General features: G+C 43.6%; 1 protein-coding gene across 2 annotated transcripts in view; it reads right to left on the bottom strand.

Moving 5' to 3' along the window:
• Positions 1-2,007: 2,007 nt before the first annotated feature.
• LOC106600426 (epidermal growth factor receptor) overlaps positions 2,008-18,906 on the bottom strand; it is a 53,616-nt gene continuing 36,717 nt past the window's right edge. For both annotated transcript variants that reach the window (XM_014191766.2, XM_014191767.2), the window contains exons 7-27: positions 17,504-17,645; positions 16,724-16,840; positions 16,259-16,385; positions 16,045-16,118; positions 15,822-15,909; positions 15,472-15,671; positions 14,915-15,047; positions 14,266-14,356; positions 12,293-12,459; positions 12,093-12,131; positions 11,782-11,926; positions 11,531-11,653; positions 11,017-11,115; positions 9,717-9,902; positions 8,910-9,065; positions 8,545-8,620; positions 6,704-6,948; positions 6,376-6,543; positions 4,351-4,404; positions 4,086-4,179; positions 2,008-3,808 (exon numbers count right to left, since the gene is read on the bottom strand). In XM_014191766.2, the coding sequence (XP_014047241.2) occupies positions 3,342-3,808; positions 4,086-4,179; positions 4,351-4,404; positions 6,376-6,543; positions 6,704-6,948; positions 8,545-8,620; positions 8,910-9,065; positions 9,717-9,902; positions 11,017-11,115; positions 11,531-11,653; positions 11,782-11,926; positions 12,093-12,131; positions 12,293-12,459; positions 14,266-14,356; positions 14,915-15,047; positions 15,472-15,671; positions 15,822-15,909; positions 16,045-16,118; positions 16,259-16,385; positions 16,724-16,840; positions 17,504-17,645 (2,991 nt within the window). In that variant the 3' untranslated portion in view covers positions 2,008-3,341. The remainder of the gene's footprint in view (positions 3,809-4,085; positions 4,180-4,350; positions 4,405-6,375; positions 6,544-6,703; positions 6,949-8,544; positions 8,621-8,909; positions 9,066-9,716; positions 9,903-11,016; positions 11,116-11,530; positions 11,654-11,781; positions 11,927-12,092; positions 12,132-12,292; positions 12,460-14,265; positions 14,357-14,914; positions 15,048-15,471; positions 15,672-15,821; positions 15,910-16,044; positions 16,119-16,258; positions 16,386-16,723; positions 16,841-17,503; positions 17,646-18,906) is intronic.

Here is an 18,906-nt window from a genome sequence, read left to right on the forward strand (position 1 = left end):
AAGGGAAATATTAACACTACAGTATACAATGACATTCTAGATGATTCTGTGCTTCCAACTTTGTGGCAACAGTTTGGGGAAGGTCCTTTCCTGTTTAAGCATGACAATGCCCCCATGCACAAAGCGAGGTCCATACAGAAATGGTGTTGAGATGGTGTTGAAGAACTTGACTGGCTTGCACAAAGCCCTGACCTCAACCCCATCGAACACCTTTGGGATGAATTGGAACGCCAACTGCGAGCCAGGCCTTAACGCCCAACATCAGTGCCCGTCCTCACTAATGCTCTTGTGGCTGAAAGGAAGAAAGTCTCCGCTGCAATATTAGTAAGGACAAGATTAAATTGAGAATAGTCTGATGGGTGAAAATATGATCACTTGATGAGAGAACAGCGTCTGCAGCCTAAGGCAAGTAACAGAGCACAAGCTGTTTTTTGCAACTCTCTAATCATCAATAACCTAGTCACATCATGCAGCCCATATATGTTTTGATTTAGAAGACATTCTAAGGTTTGTATAATTCACAGCTAAAGTTCCCAAATAACTCTGAATCTAGCATATAGGATCTGTTTCAAACGATCACTTTAATGCTCAACATAGCCACTTAGTACGCACCCTTGCTCTGGAATGGGAAAAATACCCTTTCTATTTTATTCAGCTAAGTTCAATTCTATTATTCTTAGTATAAAATCATATAATATAAAATAATGGTAAGCATTATAAACATATCTTGTCTGCCAAATGAACAAGCCTAAAGTCTCTGGCATGGCCCATAGCCAGATAACATGCAGTAGGCCAACTCATATTCTGTTCTTCTGAAATACATTTTCTTCATATCATAATGTTTATTTAGACCAGCCTACAATAATTAATACATTTATTGATGGTGTAGGCCAGTGGTCACCAACTGGTTGATTCTGATAGACTGGTCGATCTTCAAGGCATTCCTAGTCAATCACCAAACATTTCTACAGAAAAGCCAAAATAAATATTTTTTTTATGTTGTGCTGTTGGTAGTACTTAAATCAGAAGCCCTGTGCACCGGGTAGGCAAGTGTTCCCATTTTGAACCATTTTATTTGTCTGAAAAGACAAACCTTGCCTACCAGGTGGACCTGGAGATCTGTAACTAAATCGAGACTGTCAAAGAATACAGCAAAGAGCTGGTGTTTTTATAAGTGAGTTCATGTTTAAGTTTTTAATTCAGCGCTGTCAATAATGTTTTTATTCAATACTATTACAAAACATAAAATGCTTCTCCCTACTTCCGCTGCAATGAATGAGTAGCTAAGTGTATTGATAGCCTTGCGATTTTATTATTAGCAGTTCGTCGTGTCTATTGTAATATCGAAGTACAGTATATTTCATTTTCTGTAGTCATAGGCACAACATTCATTTGTGCATGAAGCAGATGCTGTGTTTCGCCATCAGGTGAAAAACGGTAACCCCCCCTCTGGTCAGCATCACCGCAGGAAGGGAAGGAGAGAGCAAGGACCGTGAGAAGCGGATTCTCTGTTGCTCTCGCCCTCCCGCTGGTGAGATTAATGCAGGGTTCCAAACAACTGGGAACTTGTAAATCTTCCACTTCCGACTTCAGTGTGTTCAAGACAACTGGGAATGAGTGGAGGCCTGGAGATGCTAAATATGTTTATGTTAATTAACGGTCAATTACCGTGAGACCGGCAGTCTTTTACATGACAATAACCAGCTGACGAAATGTCATGACTGCCACAGCCCTAGGTGCAACTCGTTATTAGGAAAGTGTCTTAACGTTTTGTACGCCCCGAATGGCAAGGCGGCTATTGCACCCTTCTCACGTTGACACACAGAACATTCAAGCCTGGACTCTTTAGGCCTTCATTACAGTAACGATTAAATGTATTTTATTTCTTTTTTTGTTACATGAGACCCTTAATAATCTTGTTTGTTCAGCTAAGTAAAACAGAATGAAAAACACTCAGATTGTCAGTCCAAATATGTAAATAGGTCTTTCAAAAAACAAGCAAAATAGTTCAATATAAATACGTTTTATTCATTTTCACTTTGAAAGGAAATAATTACAGTTCATCAATAACTGCATATTTATATATAAAGTGGCAAGACCATTTAGATGAGGAATGTTGATAGGATCATTTATAGGTGGCCATATTGAATATATTGTACATAACATCATTTCATACTTATCTATACATGGACCTCTGTCAAACAGCAGGCTCTCAAATGACAAGTAGCTATTTAATATGTTCATTTAAAACTAGGAAAGAGATTCATTTTTGAAAGTTTGGGCACCTGCAAGAGTGCAAGACTTTAAAGCTGTGAGAAGATTTAACGATGTAGTGTTAGAATGAAAGGCCTTAGTGTACAAAACAATAATAAGCAACACCGATGTCCCAATGTTGATGCAGTTACAATGGGTCACCAACAGGGGCCAGTGTCTCTCCCATCTGGCTATATGATGAAAGTTATAAAGCCTCCAGCAAAGTCATCAAGAGCATTATTTGCCATTGATGTGTCCTCGTTAAGCGCTTCTTTAGGAAGAGTCCTGTAAGGTTTCAGGGAGTTCCTCCATCAACGCCCTCCATGGACCAGCCACCATCAGACTCCGATGAGGGCCTCCTCCTTCCCACTTCCTACACTAACGTTCAGCAACATTTGACTCCAGCAGGTCTCAAACTGTAGGTTCCACACAGAAGGGCTCAGACGTCCAACTATTGTTCTAACAGTTCCAGCCCTTTAGATGTGGGAGCTAAATACCCAATACTATATACTCAATACACCAATACTGTATCAGTGCCATCTTCTAGTACATGTACCGTTTATGTGTTGGCAAGAAAAGGGCATATAAGTGTTTTTACATTTCTTTCACAAGAGCATCTGATCTCAAGGATTGAAGGATACGCTATTTTGTCTAGTAATATTGTTTCTCCACTTTCGTATCACAACATTGTTTTGTGCAACATGACACCTATGGGTTTCTGATATGGGCCACAGTGTCTGAAAGTATAGGCCTAAGGTATTCTCTTGCTTTTCTTTCACCCAATGGAGTTAAACATCAAGAGCCTCATTTCTGTCTCATCTCATCAAACTATCAGCTCAGACTCCATTTGAAATGTAAGAGTTTTTGGAATGAGGAGACTTTCCCAGCACTGTACCGTACTACAACTGGCGAACAATAGAAAGCACACACACTTGGCTCATTTAGGCAGGGATAAATACATTGCAAAGCAGTCCATGGTACCGCTACCCCTGCTAAACAAAGACGTTATGTCTTCTCTCAGTGGGATATTAAGCCTTATTACCCGCTGTCTCTTTTCATCCACAGTGGGAGGTAGGGGATGACAGGCCTCAGGTTGGGCCTAGGTACTCTGTGTTCTCTGTGGCCGGGATGTGTCCGTTGGCATGGGTCTTGACGGAAGGGGTGAAGTCCTGCTGGTAGTCTGGGTTATCTATACTGTTCGGGGGTAGGTATTTCTGGACGCAGTGGAGACCGCCATTGGAAGTGGGGGAGAGGCCATTGGAGCTCGGGGAGGAGAGACCATTGAACATGGGGAAAAGGCTGTTAGCGGTGGTGGTGAGGCCACTGGAGGTGATGGGGGAGATGCCATTGGAGGTGGTGGGGGAGGTGGTGGGGGAGAGGAGAGAGGGCTGGAGGGTGTTGAGGTACTCAGGCCCCACTGCCTCGTTCTTATAGCAGTTCAGGTACTCTGTCTCTGTGTCGTCTGAGGAGATGGTGGGGAGGAGGGTGCGAGGGGGACCGGGGTGCTGGTATACAGGGTTCATCATGTCCGACATGCCATTCTGGTTCATGTAGTCTGTTGAAGCGAAATAACAGAAATGAGTTATGACAGCAGGTAAACAACCACTCTGTGAACTAAGTGAAGACACTTTATTAAAATGTTCAATTTTAGTTTTCTAAACCATGGCAGAGACGCTCTACAATGACCTGCAGCCATTGCCTAGCAGAGGTCCTTCTTCTTTTCAAAATAAAGGCGTTTCTGGTAGGAAAACTTCACAATGTATCACTATTTCTTAGGAAGTGAGCCATGTTCTCGGGTTAAGACCCTTTGGGAGGTCAAGGGGCACACTTGCCTGGAGCTGGCTGGAAGGCGTGGTCCAAGAAACTGTCTGTGGGGTCAGCAATGTACCGGAGAACCATGCTTCCTTCTCTGACAGGGAACCCATTCTAGGGAGAATAAAATCCTTGTTAGCCCAAAACCACACCTTAACTGCATAGTATCATATGAGTTAGAGATGAGAGCTGTTGTTCCATACTGTGAAAGACTCTGTGTCAATGCTACAAAGTTTTCTTTTCAATTCACCTCAATGTTACATTTGTGATGTGTGTCTCTCTTACCCCATTTCTGCTGTGGCACAATCCAATGCTGCTGTTCAATGTGCTGTTTTGGCTCTGAAAAACAGATTTACACCCGAGTCAAAAATGACATTCCAACACATATGATAAAACACCACAAAAACACAAATAAATATCCACATTTCTGTAGGCCTACTTCTACTAAGTTGTTATTGGTTGAATTCTTTACAGTAATGTTTCAAAAGGTCAAAACATTTTAATTGCATTACTGTGTATGAAGAAGAAGGTGAAATAAAAGCGACCACAGTGAATAAAAAGAGTGACACAGCAGCTCATCCAAATGTCATTATTTTCGAGAGGCTGAATAAGAGGAAATTAAAACAAGTTGAGCAGGGAACCATCTGCCAAAGACTACGGTCCAAGTCCATAAAAGGCTGCATAGTGTACCCAAACGCTTCTATTATATAAGCAGGTTCCTCCACTTTTACTCTGGCAGAAAAATATTTAACAAGTAGTGCTGCCTGCCTGCGAAGGTAATCAAAATTGAAAGCTTATGGAGTAACCAGCCGGCTTTCTGTGGCAGGCATACAGCCCGGATAGCCAACACTGGACCTCTTGAAGTTGAGTCTGAAGAGAACAGAGGAGGAGAGAGAGAGTAAGAGAGAGAGAGAGAGAGAGAGAGAGAGAGAGAGAGAGAGAGAGAGAGAGAGAGAGAGAGAGAGAGAGAGAGGATTTCTCATAATCTCAGATGTAATCAATCAAGGGGCACATGGGAGGAAGCGGGGGTGAGGGAGTAGTGGGGGAGTAGGGGGTTAGAACAAGGACAGGGGAAAAAGAAGAGTCCCCCTGACGACAATTTAACAGGAACAGGAAGTGGGCGATTGAGGCCTGTCTTGTTCAAGCCAGGTATGACACGGTATAAACGCCCACGTAAATTCAATTTACTCTTTCCTCCCCGGCCGACATAAACCAAGATTCAATTTCACTACGATTGCAAAAGGAGCTAACTAAAAACTTGAACTGGGACACGTACTATCAACATAACCTGACCTGATTTAATCTGGTTAAATACAGGATCAATAAATAAATAAAGAGATTGTTCTAGCATTTGCGGAAACAATTGACCACAAGGTTGTTGGTTCTAATACAAGGTGTAGTAGGGAAACCTGAATTCCCTCCAGTAGTCTAAATTGCCCAATAAACGTCAATTTCACCCTGCCAAAATGTGAACTCAAAACCAAAATTCTGCAGACCCCTTCTTTGTAAAACAACAGAAAAGAGCTGTGATCATAAAAACTTAGACGGAATTCATTTTCTTTGATTCACTGCAATGATGCATTTAATCCAGTTTCCTTAATAGACAAAAAAAAACTATTCTCTGTGTTAGAAATGAGTGTAGAGGAAGAGAGCCAGTGGCTGCTGGATGTTGGAAACCTTTTCTTTGGGCTAGTTTCCTGGATATAGATTCAGCCTTCTCCTGGACAAATCCCCATTGAACATGCTTTTTAGTCTAGGAGTAGACTATTCCTGAGAAATAGTATCTCTCTGTCAATTTGAGCCTCGTCCCCAGGCTCAAATTGCTGGTGCATAGAGCCCGGTAACAACTTGAAAGGGGTGTGGTGAATTAGCTGTATTAGATGGGACTTTGAAAAATGGCGAAAATCGTCAATCGAAATAAATGTTCTATCCCATTGACCATATTATTTTTGGGAAGCCCAACTGATTCTGAGTTCGGGCATATACAGTTTGTATGTGAAAACTATTTATCGAAGATGTGTACTTTCAGATTTTCCAAACTCACTTAAACCTTGTTTAAATCACTTGTGCTGCTCACGCCTTGAAGTCCACAATGTAGTGGGGAGGTTCTGAGGGTTATGCTAGATGGTGATTGAATGAGAGATCAGCCAATTAAAACCGGCAGTTGCTTCGTCCGCTCCTTCCATAGACTTCCAGTCAAGTCCCGTTCCGAGGCACTGTGAAACCAGACGGTTCGACAGACAGAGCCGGCCAGTGGACGAGATTACAAAGCAGCAGATTATGGCTAGCCTAGTGGATGTGTTATTTTACCATAGAGTGTAGGAGCTGGGTACGGGAGGTACTGGGGCTGGAGAAGAAGCTGTGCTGAGGTACCAGGTACTCGTCTGCGTCCACAGCGTCCTCCATGTCCTCTCCACTGATTAGGCTCTGGTAGAACTTGGTGTCTGTGGGACTTGGGAGGTGCATTCGGTCGTCACCCTGGAAGAGACACACACATCAGCACCCAAAAACCAGGCCGAAAGAATTATAGGGTAGGTACGTGTTTGTTCACTAAACTTACAGTGGCTGAGTGAGTTTAATCGGTTTGTGTGGTCTGTGACTCCACAGGATATTCATGACAATGAGTTACACCGCTCACCTGGATGACAAGATAACGTGGGGGATCCCGCGCCATCTTCGAAAACTCAGCTATCAGCTCCCGGAAACGAGGCCTGCTGTCTGGGTCGATCATCCAACATTTGACCATAATCATGTAGACGTCTATGGTACAGATGGGAGGCTGGGGCAGCCGCTCCCCTTTCTCCAGCACCCCTGCTATCTCATTGGCTGGGATGCCGTCATAGGGCTTGGTCCCAAACGTCATCAGCTCCCACACGGTCACACCTAAACAGAGGTACCGTGAAATAGATCAGAGGCACAATCAATGACCTAATCTCAGTTAAAAACGTTCATTACGGTCACAATGAACCGTTTTCACTTGTGGGTATTGGCCTGTTTGGATAGGGCTAAATTGAAATGTTTCTGACCAAAGAAATATGAAAAGCATATGCATAACCGTGGTAGCAAATGAAAGGGAACAGCTTGGAGATGATGGGACAATTATTAGACCAAAGGTGAGGACACAACAGTTCACCTGACACAAGACTGAATCCAAACATTACACTGTTGATTTTATGGGCATTTTACATTTACTGTACTTTTTGCCGCATTTGTTGATAACAAAATCAGAAAATACTCTGGATACATTCAGCAACATGATAAGAATATTCCTGGAAAATGTGGCGTAGGTGCAACATAAGGGTTTGAGTGAAAGAACTAACTGTTGCCTCCAAGTGGCCATACTCCTCTCCAAAGTGGACACAGTTCCTAAGTCATTTCCATACACTTTTATGACTCAAAGAAGAGTCTTCAATTATAAAGTGCTTTTTTGAGCTCTCTCAGCTGTGCCGTTGAGGAACTAGAGCGAGCACACTTGTTGTTGTTTTATTTGGAACGCAACCCTGCATCCCCGCCTTCACACAATTACTGTTGTTTACACAACCCAAAAACAGCGTCATTTATAGCACGTTACTGTACACCCACTGCATTCCAATTTATGCGCTTGTCAGTGCACAAACCTGCCATTTTCAACCCGTATAGAGGTACGAGTGTAAAGGGCTACTTTTAGTGGCACAGGAACAATCTCAGTTAAAGTTAAATAACTAGGGAACATTACTTTGTTTTCATTCCAGAAAAGCTGATAGGCAGATAACAACAATGTCATGTTACTTTCTAAAACACGGCAGAGTCAACATCAGTAAGTTGGATGTGTCCTTAGGAGTGGGAGTTGGCAGGTTCTGTTGGTGTTGGATCAGTTTGAAAGGCAAAGGACATCAGCAGGCCCTGGCAGTTTGAAAGAGAAGAGGAGGACCAGGAAAAGGAAAAGGAGAGGAGGACAGAAAGAGGGGCTTAGGAGGGCTGCCGGGTGGTGCTGCCAGGGCCTGCTGATGTCTTTGCCTTGTAGAGTAGAAGACACAACTTCAGAGAACCGGATCTGGAGACCGGCCCACAGAGCGGAGTGTGTGTGTGTGTGTGTGTGTGTGTGTGTGTGTGTGTGTGTGTGTGTGCATGCGTCCAAACTGTGTGTCCAAACCAGGGGTGGTGTGTGTTAGGGACATTGGTTTGAGGTGGGAGGTTTCAACATTCTAAGACATCGGACCTCCAGGACCTGCCGGTGTAAAGTTAGATCCGCGATACCAGATACCCGTTTCACTAATCTCCCAGATACTCAAAAACCCAATACTCCTATCTGAGCCTGATTTGAACAGTTCTGATTAAGTACATGATCCAGAAACAATATTTATGTATCAGGATTTACACAAGCATTGTGGTTAATTCCAGCATTGACATGCATTGCTGTACATCCAGTATTGCTATATGTATGTTAAATGGATTCGTGCATTAATCCTATTAAATAGTGTGGGTGTGTGGGTTCCTGACCATAGCTCCAAACATCACTCTGATGTGTGTATTTCCTGTGGAGGATGGACTCCAGTGCCATCCATTTGATTGGTACCTGTAGAGAGAGGGCTCTTATGAGTTAGGGTTCACAAGACCAAACTGAGGTAGTTCTTCCAGATGGCTAATACAACATTAGGTATGTAGGTAAAGTATAGCAACTGTTATCAATTGACTATATTAGGTCGGGATGGAAATAGTAACATAAATCACCATCATACAGAAAATAAGAAAAAAAAAACGGGACCATAATATTATATTTTCTTGACCAAAAAAATGTGTTCCTTGTGTTACATTTCTTCACAGTAATTCAATTCAATCAGTACTGAGGGGAATGAGGAGCAGACCTTTCCTCCGTCTGCGTGGTACTCCTTCTCGTCAGCGTTGAGGAGTTTGGCCAGGCCAAAGTCCGTGATCTTGACGTGCTGAGGGGTCTTCACCAGGACGTTCCTCGCTGCCAGGTCACGATGCACCAGGTGACGCTCCTCCAGGTAGCTCATCCCCTGAGGCCAACCACAGGTTAAAGGTCAAATGAGGAGGTAGAAGTGAATGAGTGAGTCTATGGCCATACATAGACACAGCACTTTTTAGTGACTCATTGTATTATTGTTTTAAAAAGGTCAACAAGATGTCAAGTGAACGTTGAACTGTAGGTGTCTATAGGAGTGTATGGACATACATGGCCATTCCGGACACTCCACTGACTCACTGTTTGATTACGTTTTAATACATTACACTGTGACTCATGGGTAGTCTTAAAGGGCCAGAGTTTTGGTCAAGTCACATGGTTAGGAAAGAGGTCAGAGCCTTATCATAGTCTGGGTGCCACGTTCCAGTTTCGTCATTTATGCCTAACCCCGTCATGATCGTTGTGTGACAAGACAGCAACAACTTTTCTAAATCAAACACAGACTGACACCAGATCTGTATAATTATGCAGCAGAGCATGACAGACGGCTTCAGGACAGGAAGTGCACCCAGCATTTTGTGGTTTGAAATTCCAAATGTAGCCGTAGCAAGAGTAAAAAAAAAGAATACCAATTTTCACAAACACACTTTTCTTTTGGTTAGTTGGAAAAACAACAGCGTCTTGGAAATTCACTACATTGAATGAACACATACTGCCCGGTCGCTTAAATGCACCGCAGTCTTACCTTGGCGATCTGCACACACCAGTTGAGGAGGTACTGGGATCCGATGTTGTCCTTGTTCTCCTTGACGTAGTCCAGCAGACAGCCGTAGGGCATGAGCTGGGTGACCAGCTGCACTGTGGAGGTCAGGCAGATGCCCAGCAGACGACACACATGGGGGTTGTCCACGCTGGCCATCACATAGGCCTCCTATAGTCGGTTAGATATAGTAGCAACTTTTATTCCAGGGCAGTACAGTACAGTATACCGCCTTTAGGGCTAGGGATACTGGCATCAGTCTAGTGTGCACTCATAAAACTCAATTATGATATCTAAACATGGACCATTTCAACAACTGACAGCTTGAAGACAATGTACGCTTACGAGCCAGATACGTAAATGTGCAAGACCTTTACTTTAAGAAAGTTCTTGACCTTCGTGGTGAGAGGTCATGAAAAACATCACTGCAAAGACCTCAGCTGTCCATATGCTCTAAATCCTGAAACTGAATATTCACAGGACCGTGGCAGACCTGGGCTCAAATCATGTTTGATATCTTTCAAATACTTAGGGCGTTTGATTGAGCCTGCCTGGAGTGCTAGATCGGTGGGGCATGAAGTTGGACTATTCTATTGGTTCCATTGCGCCAGGAAAGCTCAATCAAGTGCAGCCAGCCAGCCAAAGTATTTCCGAATACTTTATGAACCCAGGTCTGGACTGTGTTTTTTAAAACTGCGGTTACTGGAAAAGATTTTAGATTTCATTCCAGAAAACCTTAACCTTGAATTAGTATCCTCCTCCCACGCCCCAACCCTGGTCCAAACCTTCTCAATGAGTTAATCTCATTTCCTACGCTCCCACTGAGAAAATGACTTCTAGAAACCTGACTCCATTTCCCATTTTCTAACTAAACGTTGTCATTATTTCAGCTTCTTCCTGAATTGATGAGCATGTGCTTGGAATTAGTGTCCAGTGACATGCAATAGTGGCTGTATAGGCTACTCAATAACATATTATGCCGCTAAATTAGGTCAAAAAACGAATTTGTCAACGAATGTTTCGTTTGAAAGTGCTTGTACAGTGTGGTATGGGTAACCATCAATGAATGTATGATACCTAATAGTGCCTAATAGCACTAACTTAGATTCTACTGTAAATCAGATATAGAATGTCTTTATATTTGGAAGATACCAGTTCTAACTCCCATGAACAAACATCTTTAAGCAGGGATGCCAATCCTGGTCCTTGAGGGCCGAAACATTTCTGGATTGTGTTTCTACCAGCCTTGTCTAAGAGTGAAGTGATATAGAGTGATATAACTCACGTCCAATATCTCCCTGTTGGCTTTAGGTGATGTGGCCTCTCTTAAAACCTTAATGGCCACAGGAATCTTCACGTCCTCTCCTTCAGGGACCCACAGACCCTGCACGACACACACACACGCACACACACACACACACACACACACGCACACACACACACAAAGTACAGATGTTTTCATGGTCATGTCAAGAGGTCAGGAAAAATTCCAGGCACTAAATAATCATAAGAAAAATGTGTGTACTTTAATAATTTCTTAAAGGTTTGGTTCGTTACAGTGGAATGTGGGAATGGTAAACTAACTGGTAGTTACTGTGGATTGGATTATGATGCCGGATGTGGTACGTTAAATATGTGGCTGTTAATTGCAAAATTGACAACAGACGTAGATGTGGTTAAAGGGTGTTGGTTTATAAGCAGTCGTAACACACATTCCCATATGCTCCTTCACTACAGTACAATTCAAGACACTGGAGTTCTCTGAACGAAATCTAGAAAAAGTTAACGCTTGTTTTTACCTTGTAGACAGTGCCGAAGGCCCCTGATCCCAACACTTTGATCTTCTTAAACTCGGTCTCTTTGAGAATGCGGAGCAGGGCCTGGTTGGGTGCCTCACCACTGGGGGTCAACGGTTCAACTAACTGTAGAATAGTAATAGATGCGGATAAGGACGGTTTACTTTCTGTTCACTTTGATGCACTACCAACGATGACTACATTCCATCCGTAGAAAGCCCTTAAAGCTCAGTGGTTCAGTGTCTGTCTCTCACCTCTCTCTCCTGGAGTAGTCTTCGCAGGGTTCTCTTCCTCTTGATGTGGCGTCGCCGCAGCAACACGAAGACAGACAGGCCCATGATGAGGAAGGCAAGCAGCCCACCCACCACTCCAGCCGCGATCACCGATAAGCCAGAGTTACTGCGTGGGAGACAGGTGGTAACCAAACAATGCAGAGAAGAAAATAAAACGACATACAAATGATAAAAATTTTCATTAGCTTAGTGAACTTAGTGTTTCTAAGTTTGAATACAATTTGAACAGTACCATTGTAAGTTACTGTTCATGATAAGAGTCAATTGCTTACCCTATAGACTGACAGCCTTTCAGACCAGGACCGGTGCATCTGTAAACACATAAAGCACGTATGAACACGTGTCCGTTCTATTACCTCTACATCTATTTTTTTACTGAGACATTTCATTTTTTTAAATAAAAAATGGGATGCACGTGTCTGTATTTGTGTATTACGGTATTTATGTGGTTGTGACAGATTCCTTCACTTACCCCTGGGTACAGTTCTGGTGGCACAGCTGGCACACCTTCATCTTATCTGCATATTTCCAGATGAAGGTGTTCTTGCCCCCTGCCACCCCTGGCACCCCTCTAGGGCACCCCAGGACACAGTTGTTGCCATCTTTGAAGTTAGCGCACTGGATACACTGCTCTTGGCCCTGAAAGAGAGCGAAGAGGATAGCAAGACATTGTATTACGTACACATCTAAAAGAAACAACTGTGCGGAGACATACTATATTTAACAGACACAACTATTGTATAATAATAGCATGCTAGAGAAATACATTGTGCCTACTGTGCTGGGACATGGCATGGAGAGACACATAGTATATTAAGCAATAAGGCATGAGGGGGTGTGGTAGGGAAAGGGGGATACCTAGTCAGTTGTACAATTGAATGCATTCAACTGAAATGTGTCTTCCGCATTTAACCCAACCCCTCTGAATCAGAGAGGTCCGGAGGGCTGCCTTAATCGACATCACCCTCATCAGCGCCCGGGGAACAGTAGGTTAACTACCTTGCTCAGGAGCAGAACCTTGTCAGCTCTGGGATTTGATCCAACAACTTTTCGGTTACTGGCCCAACGCTCCTCCCCGCCAGGCTATCTGCCGCCCCTATATTGTCAATATACCATGGCTAAGGGCTGTTCTTATGTACGACGCAACGCGGAGTGCCTGGATACAGCCATTAGCCGTGGTACACTATATATACAAAAGTATGTGGACACCCCTTCAAATTGGTGGATTAGGCTGTTTCATCAACACCCGTTGCTGACAGGTGTATAAAATCGAGCAAACAGCCACGCAATCTCCATAGGTTACTTACTGAAGAGCTCAGCGACTTTCAACGTGCCACCATCATAGGATGCCACCTTTCCTACAAGTCAGTTTGTCAAATTTCTGTCTTGCTAGAGCTTCCCCGGTCAACTGTAAGTGCTGTTATTTTGAAGTGGAAATGTCTAGGAGCAACAACGGCTCAGCCGTGAAGTGGTAGGCCACACAAGCTCACAGAACGGGACCAATGAGTGCATAAGCGCGTAGCGCATAAAATTGTCTGTCCTCAGTTGCAACACTCTGTGGTCTCGTTCTGTGAGCTTGTGTGGCCTACCACTTCGCGGCTGAGCCGTTGTTGCTCCTAGACATTTCCACTTCAAAATAACAGCACTTACAGTTGACTTTTCCTCTTCAAAATAACAGCACTTACAGTTGGCCAAGGTCTGGGGCTGTTTCGCATCGTTCAGGCTAGGCCCTGTAGTTCCAGTGAAGGGAAATCTTAACACTACAGCATACAATGACATTCTAGATGATTCTGTGCTTCCAACTTTGTGGCAACAGTTTGGGGAAGGCCCTTTCCTGTTTCAGTATGACAATGCCCCCATGCAACAAAGCGAGGTCCATACAGAAATGGTTTGTCGAGATTGGTGTGGAAGAACTTGACTGGCCTGCACAGAGCCCTGACCTCAACCCCATCAAACATCTTTGGGATGAATTGGAACGCCGACTGCGTGCCAGGCCTAATCGCCCAACATCAGTGCCCGACCTCACTAATGCTCGTGGCTGAATGGAAGCAAGTCCCTGCAGCAATGTTCGAACATCTAGTGGGAAGCCTTCCCAGAAGAGTGGAGGCTGTTATAGCAGCAAAAGGGGGGACCAACTCCATATTAATGCACATTATTTTGGAATGAGACGTTTCGACAATCAGGTGTCCACATACCTTTGGCCATATCGTGTATATTGGCCATATCGTGTATATTGGCCATATACCACAAACCCAAGGTGCCTTATTGCTATTATAAACTGGTTACCAATGTAATTAGAGCAGTAAAAAGAAATTGGGGGTCATACCCGTGGTATACCTGATATACCGCGCCTTTCAGCCAATCAGCATTCACGGCTCAAACCACCCAGTTTATAATATAGAGACAAATACTTAGACATAGAATAAGTATAAGAGACACACATACTGGTCCAGTGCAGGTCTGGGTTCCATTGAGGAGCTGACACTCAGGGTGACATTCCACACACGTCTTATTCACTTCAGTCTCACGTGGCTCCCTGCAGAATGAGGACAAAATGTCAGCATGTAGCATATTTCCACTTGCGCTGTCTTGCCAACCTTTATTGTCATTGTCCCAAAGGAGTTACTAAGACAGCACAAACAGATCTGGGACCAGGCTACGCTTTCTACTCGTTCAACATTGGATTTTAGGTGGTTCCATTTGCAGATGGTTGCATTGATCCCTTTCCTCATAGCAAGGTGACGCTCAATGTTTGACAGAGGAGACTCCCGAAGTTAAATATCTATGAGTTAAGTGCTCCCGTTCCAGCTGAGAGGACTGTCTTCTCATGCATTGGATTTATTGCCGCCTTACTGCCTTAAGAACTTTTTACATGTACTCCTGACGGCAAGTCTTCTGTCTGATTTTACTATTTCATTCCATGCAAAACTGCATCTCGTAAAGTACCCATGTTCAACTGATAGCTTGAGTTGCCAATAGTTTTCTTTGCCAAGTGTACAAAAAGTTAATTTCACTCTTCTTCACTGCTTCAGCTTTGCAGAATCAGGTCCCTTTAATTGTATAAATGGGGAACAGACAAGGGATCCTCCCTCACCCCTCAAGTAGGTTACAGGAGTCTACACAGCTTCCTGTTCGGCTGTAGTCCTGACAGGCGAAACACATGGTGGGTCCAGGTCCCCAGCAGCCATATCTGGTACACATTGTGTCACACGTGTTGTTCTGCAGCCCTGCAAACACACATGTACAAACACATAGATATCAACACAAAATCATTATTTTAACCAATACATAAAGTATATATAGTATTCAAAATATCCTTTTCACTTTTCACACAACCCTGTACAAGCAACAAGCTAGCGTTCATTTCCTAGTTCTCCCACACTTTCACAGTTTTATGGCCACAACAATAGAGATTGGCAATATTAATCTCAGAGCCACATACCTCGATGTGACCTTTGTTTTAGTAAACACAGAACATCATGTTATCACCCATTTTTATTATGCGCTTGAGTTGTTTATGTGACATTATGGTGTTGACTGTTGGTGTTTGTTGCGACTGCTCTGTTTGCTGCTGTTCCTTTTTCTTTGGTGTTATGTGACCACACACATCAATAAAGATGTTCATCACTAAATAATGACTTTATGATTTACCGCATTCGGTTGGGTGGGCATTGCTCTCCAGCTGTATGGTCTGCCTGTCGGACTTGAACAGCTGCTTCCAGTGGCGTTTCTTGGTGTAGCAGAGGTTGGAGTTCTTGGTGATGACCACGTCTCCATCGCTGATCTCCTTCAGCGAGCGAAGACCCAGGTGGGTGATGGTTAACTGGGTTATGGCCAAGCTCACCATACCACTTGAGGAGGGAGAGAGAGGAGAGGGGAGTGAGAGAGAGAGAGAGAGAGAGAGACACTTCATTTTTAGAAGTTCCAGGTGGCTATTAAGGGCTTGACCAGCTCACTACTGCCACTCTATAATAGATGCGGAGACTGAACAGTGATCTTACTGTTTGGTCCGTCCTCTAATAACCTCCAGGTTTTCAAAGGGACTGAGAGATGTCATGTTCTCTGGCCAGTTCTGAATCAGCAGGTAGCCTGGATGTTTGTTTTTTTAGAATGAAAAAAAAAAGAAAGACAATTCAAATACATTTGAACGTAGAATAATCAACAGCATGGCTCTTTTGATAACCTTTTAGTATAGCTAATAGACTGGTCTGCACTGCCTCTTACCAGTGATTTCTCTGACCGTCTTGAAAACGTCTAGCTTGGCAGGATCCATCTTTGGTGCTTTGGTAAATGGGTCCCTGTGAATAGCAAGAACGGTGAAATGTATCTGCCATATTCACAAATACAAATACAACACATTATGTGTGATGTAAAAAAAACGAGTCAGGTCTGACTCTACAGTCTCTTAGGTCTTATTCTATATGTTCTTAACACTTACCCATGGATAGACGTGTAGATAATAGCAATGTTCCCATTGATTTTGGTGCAGTTTTTGAACGTGTCAATGTTGGTGGCGTTGACTGACAGAATTTTGTCAAGATTCCCCATTCCAAGTCCATTGCAAACTGTGAAAATTAGTAATATGTTAATAAAAACAAACGTGGCTTCTAATTTCTTTGCCCACACTAAAATGTTTGAGAAATCACAAGCCAGAAAATGAACGCAGTACAGCAGGGTAAAACACATTTGTATTCAAAAAATCAAATGAAATTCCAATTCAAGAATCAGAAAATCTCCTATTGGAAATAAAATTGTATTGAACACAACCCTCCAGTGCATCTTTGCGGAATAACACTCTGGGGTGAACTTTCCGTGTTACAGAGAGGCACATTCAGGCAGTGTCATCATCCCCTGCCATGAGGATGTAAAGTAACGTTAGAAGTTGTGGCAGTATCAACTGTACCTTTGGGACACAGTCCATCACACTTCTTGCACTTCCTGACCCCTCCCTCGTCCACTTCGTACGTGTCACCACTGCACGTCCGAACGCACGCTCCATGGTCTGTCACCACATAGTTATCTGAGGTGAAGAAAAAAACCAGAATATATAACAAATCTACGTAATGCATTGTGTACTGTATAGGACAGTATTGTATGCATGCCAGTGTCTGAGAGCTGATTCTAACAGCCTGGAGAAAGTGGAGGCAGCTGTAGTATTAGCACTCCCTGAACCTAAATCCTTTTTCCCCCTCCTCGTTTATGCAGTTTCTGATTCAACTCAGAGAGACTGGCACAGACTGACTGACCTAGAGTAATACACCAGCCTATAGGCCAGCGTTTTCCAACTCCAGTCCTTGACTCCCCCCGGACATTTGTGTTGTGGCCCCCGGACAAACTCAGCTGATTCTACTTGTCAACTAATAATCAAGTCCCCAATGAGTTGAATCAGGCGAGTTTGTCCGGGGCTACAACAAACGTGTGCTGTTGGGGGTACTGGTGGACTGGAGTTGGGAAACACTGCCCTAAAGGGATCACCTCCTCGTTCTGCACACCAGCATATCATCTCTGAACGTTACACATCACTGAATGTCAAGAAAGATTCATATGTGTTCTCTGTAGTCTCGGTTGAAGCCCTCTCTCTGTGTACAAAGCTTCGAATGAATCCTTATATCCTTTATCATATACAGTAGCCTCATAGAAGAGGTCATAAGGGGACATGGATGGGACATGGGGGTTTTCTTACGAGGGCAGGTCTTGACGCAGGTGGCCCCGAAGTTGTACTTCCCGTCTGGGTTGTTGACTAGTTGGTGAAGGTTGCGGTCGTAGAGCAGGAGGCGCGGACATGAGTCTTTACACGTCCCGTCATCCTGAAAGTCCCGGCAGGCCTACGGCACCAAACAGGGCCATGTTCATTAAGCAACAAACCAAAGACAACAGACAAACAGGAAATGGACTACCTGAACCCGTCCAATAAGAAACGCTTGTTTTCACTTTCTGTTGCAAAATGTTTTAAAATGTTACATGTCCTAATAAATACGTCCCAGCCATCATTGACAGAGCAATAGGACCATAACAGACCCGTATGCACAGATTATAACACTGCATTGCTATTTCACGGCTCAGCTTAGCCAGAGAGAAATAGGTGACGCCGGCTTAGCTTCCCAGCCGGGGACTAAGCCTGATTTTCAAGGCACTGTCAAAAAGCAGGGTTTAATCAGTGATCCAAACGGTCACCGGATACAATGTGGTTTCAATCATAAAGTGGATAGAAAACAGTGTTACTGGTGTACAGTATGTTGGTCACCAGCCAATAAGACAAAAGGGAACATCATAAGACAGAAATAATGATGTGTGAAATGTGAAATGCAATGTGTGTCTGTTTCCTAACACATTTATTGGGTGAAGAAATAAAAAGAAATAATTAAAATACATTTTTTTATTTTTTTATTTTATTTAACTAGGAAAGTCAGTTAAGAGTTAGGTTCCCTGTGGCTCAGTTGGTAGAGCATGCTGTTTGCAATGCCAGCATGGTGTGTGCAATGCCAGGGTTGTCGGTTCGATTCCCACGGGGGCCAGTACAAAAATAAATAAATAAATTAAGAAATGTATGTATTCACTACTGTAAGTCGCTCTGGATAAGAGCGTCCGCTAAATGACGTAAATGTAAGAACACATTTTTACAAAGACGGCCTAGTATATGTAGTATATGTGAGAGATGTCATTCTTGACCTATGACTAGCCAGGGTTTTTTCAGACCACGTGACCTGACCAGGGGAAACTCTGGACCCTACTTAAAGCCTAACTAAAGCCCAGAATCGTTCATGGTCACTCCTGTCCCACCCTATGACGCCAGTACAATGTGAAGGTGGAATCTGTCTCTCTCTTCCTGTTCAGGTCACTTGACAGTGGCGTGTGAAAGTGGCGTGTCTGTCTGTCGGTCTGTCTCTCACCAGCCACTCTAGGTCTGGGTCAGATACAGTGTGAAGATGGGTTAGGGTTACGGTTAGGGTCTCTCACCAGACAGTCTGTAGGTCTGGGTCAGATACAGTGTGAAGATGGGTTAGGGTTATGGTTAGGGTCTCTCACCAGACAGTCTGTAGGTATGGGTCAGATACAGTGTGAAGATGGGTTAGGGTTATGGTTAGG

Source organism: Salmo salar, chromosome ssa03 (genome assembly GCF_905237065.1).
Source record: "Salmo salar chromosome ssa03, Ssal_v3.1, whole genome shotgun sequence".
Lineage (NCBI taxonomy): Eukaryota > Metazoa > Chordata > Actinopteri > Salmoniformes > Salmonidae > Salmo > Salmo salar.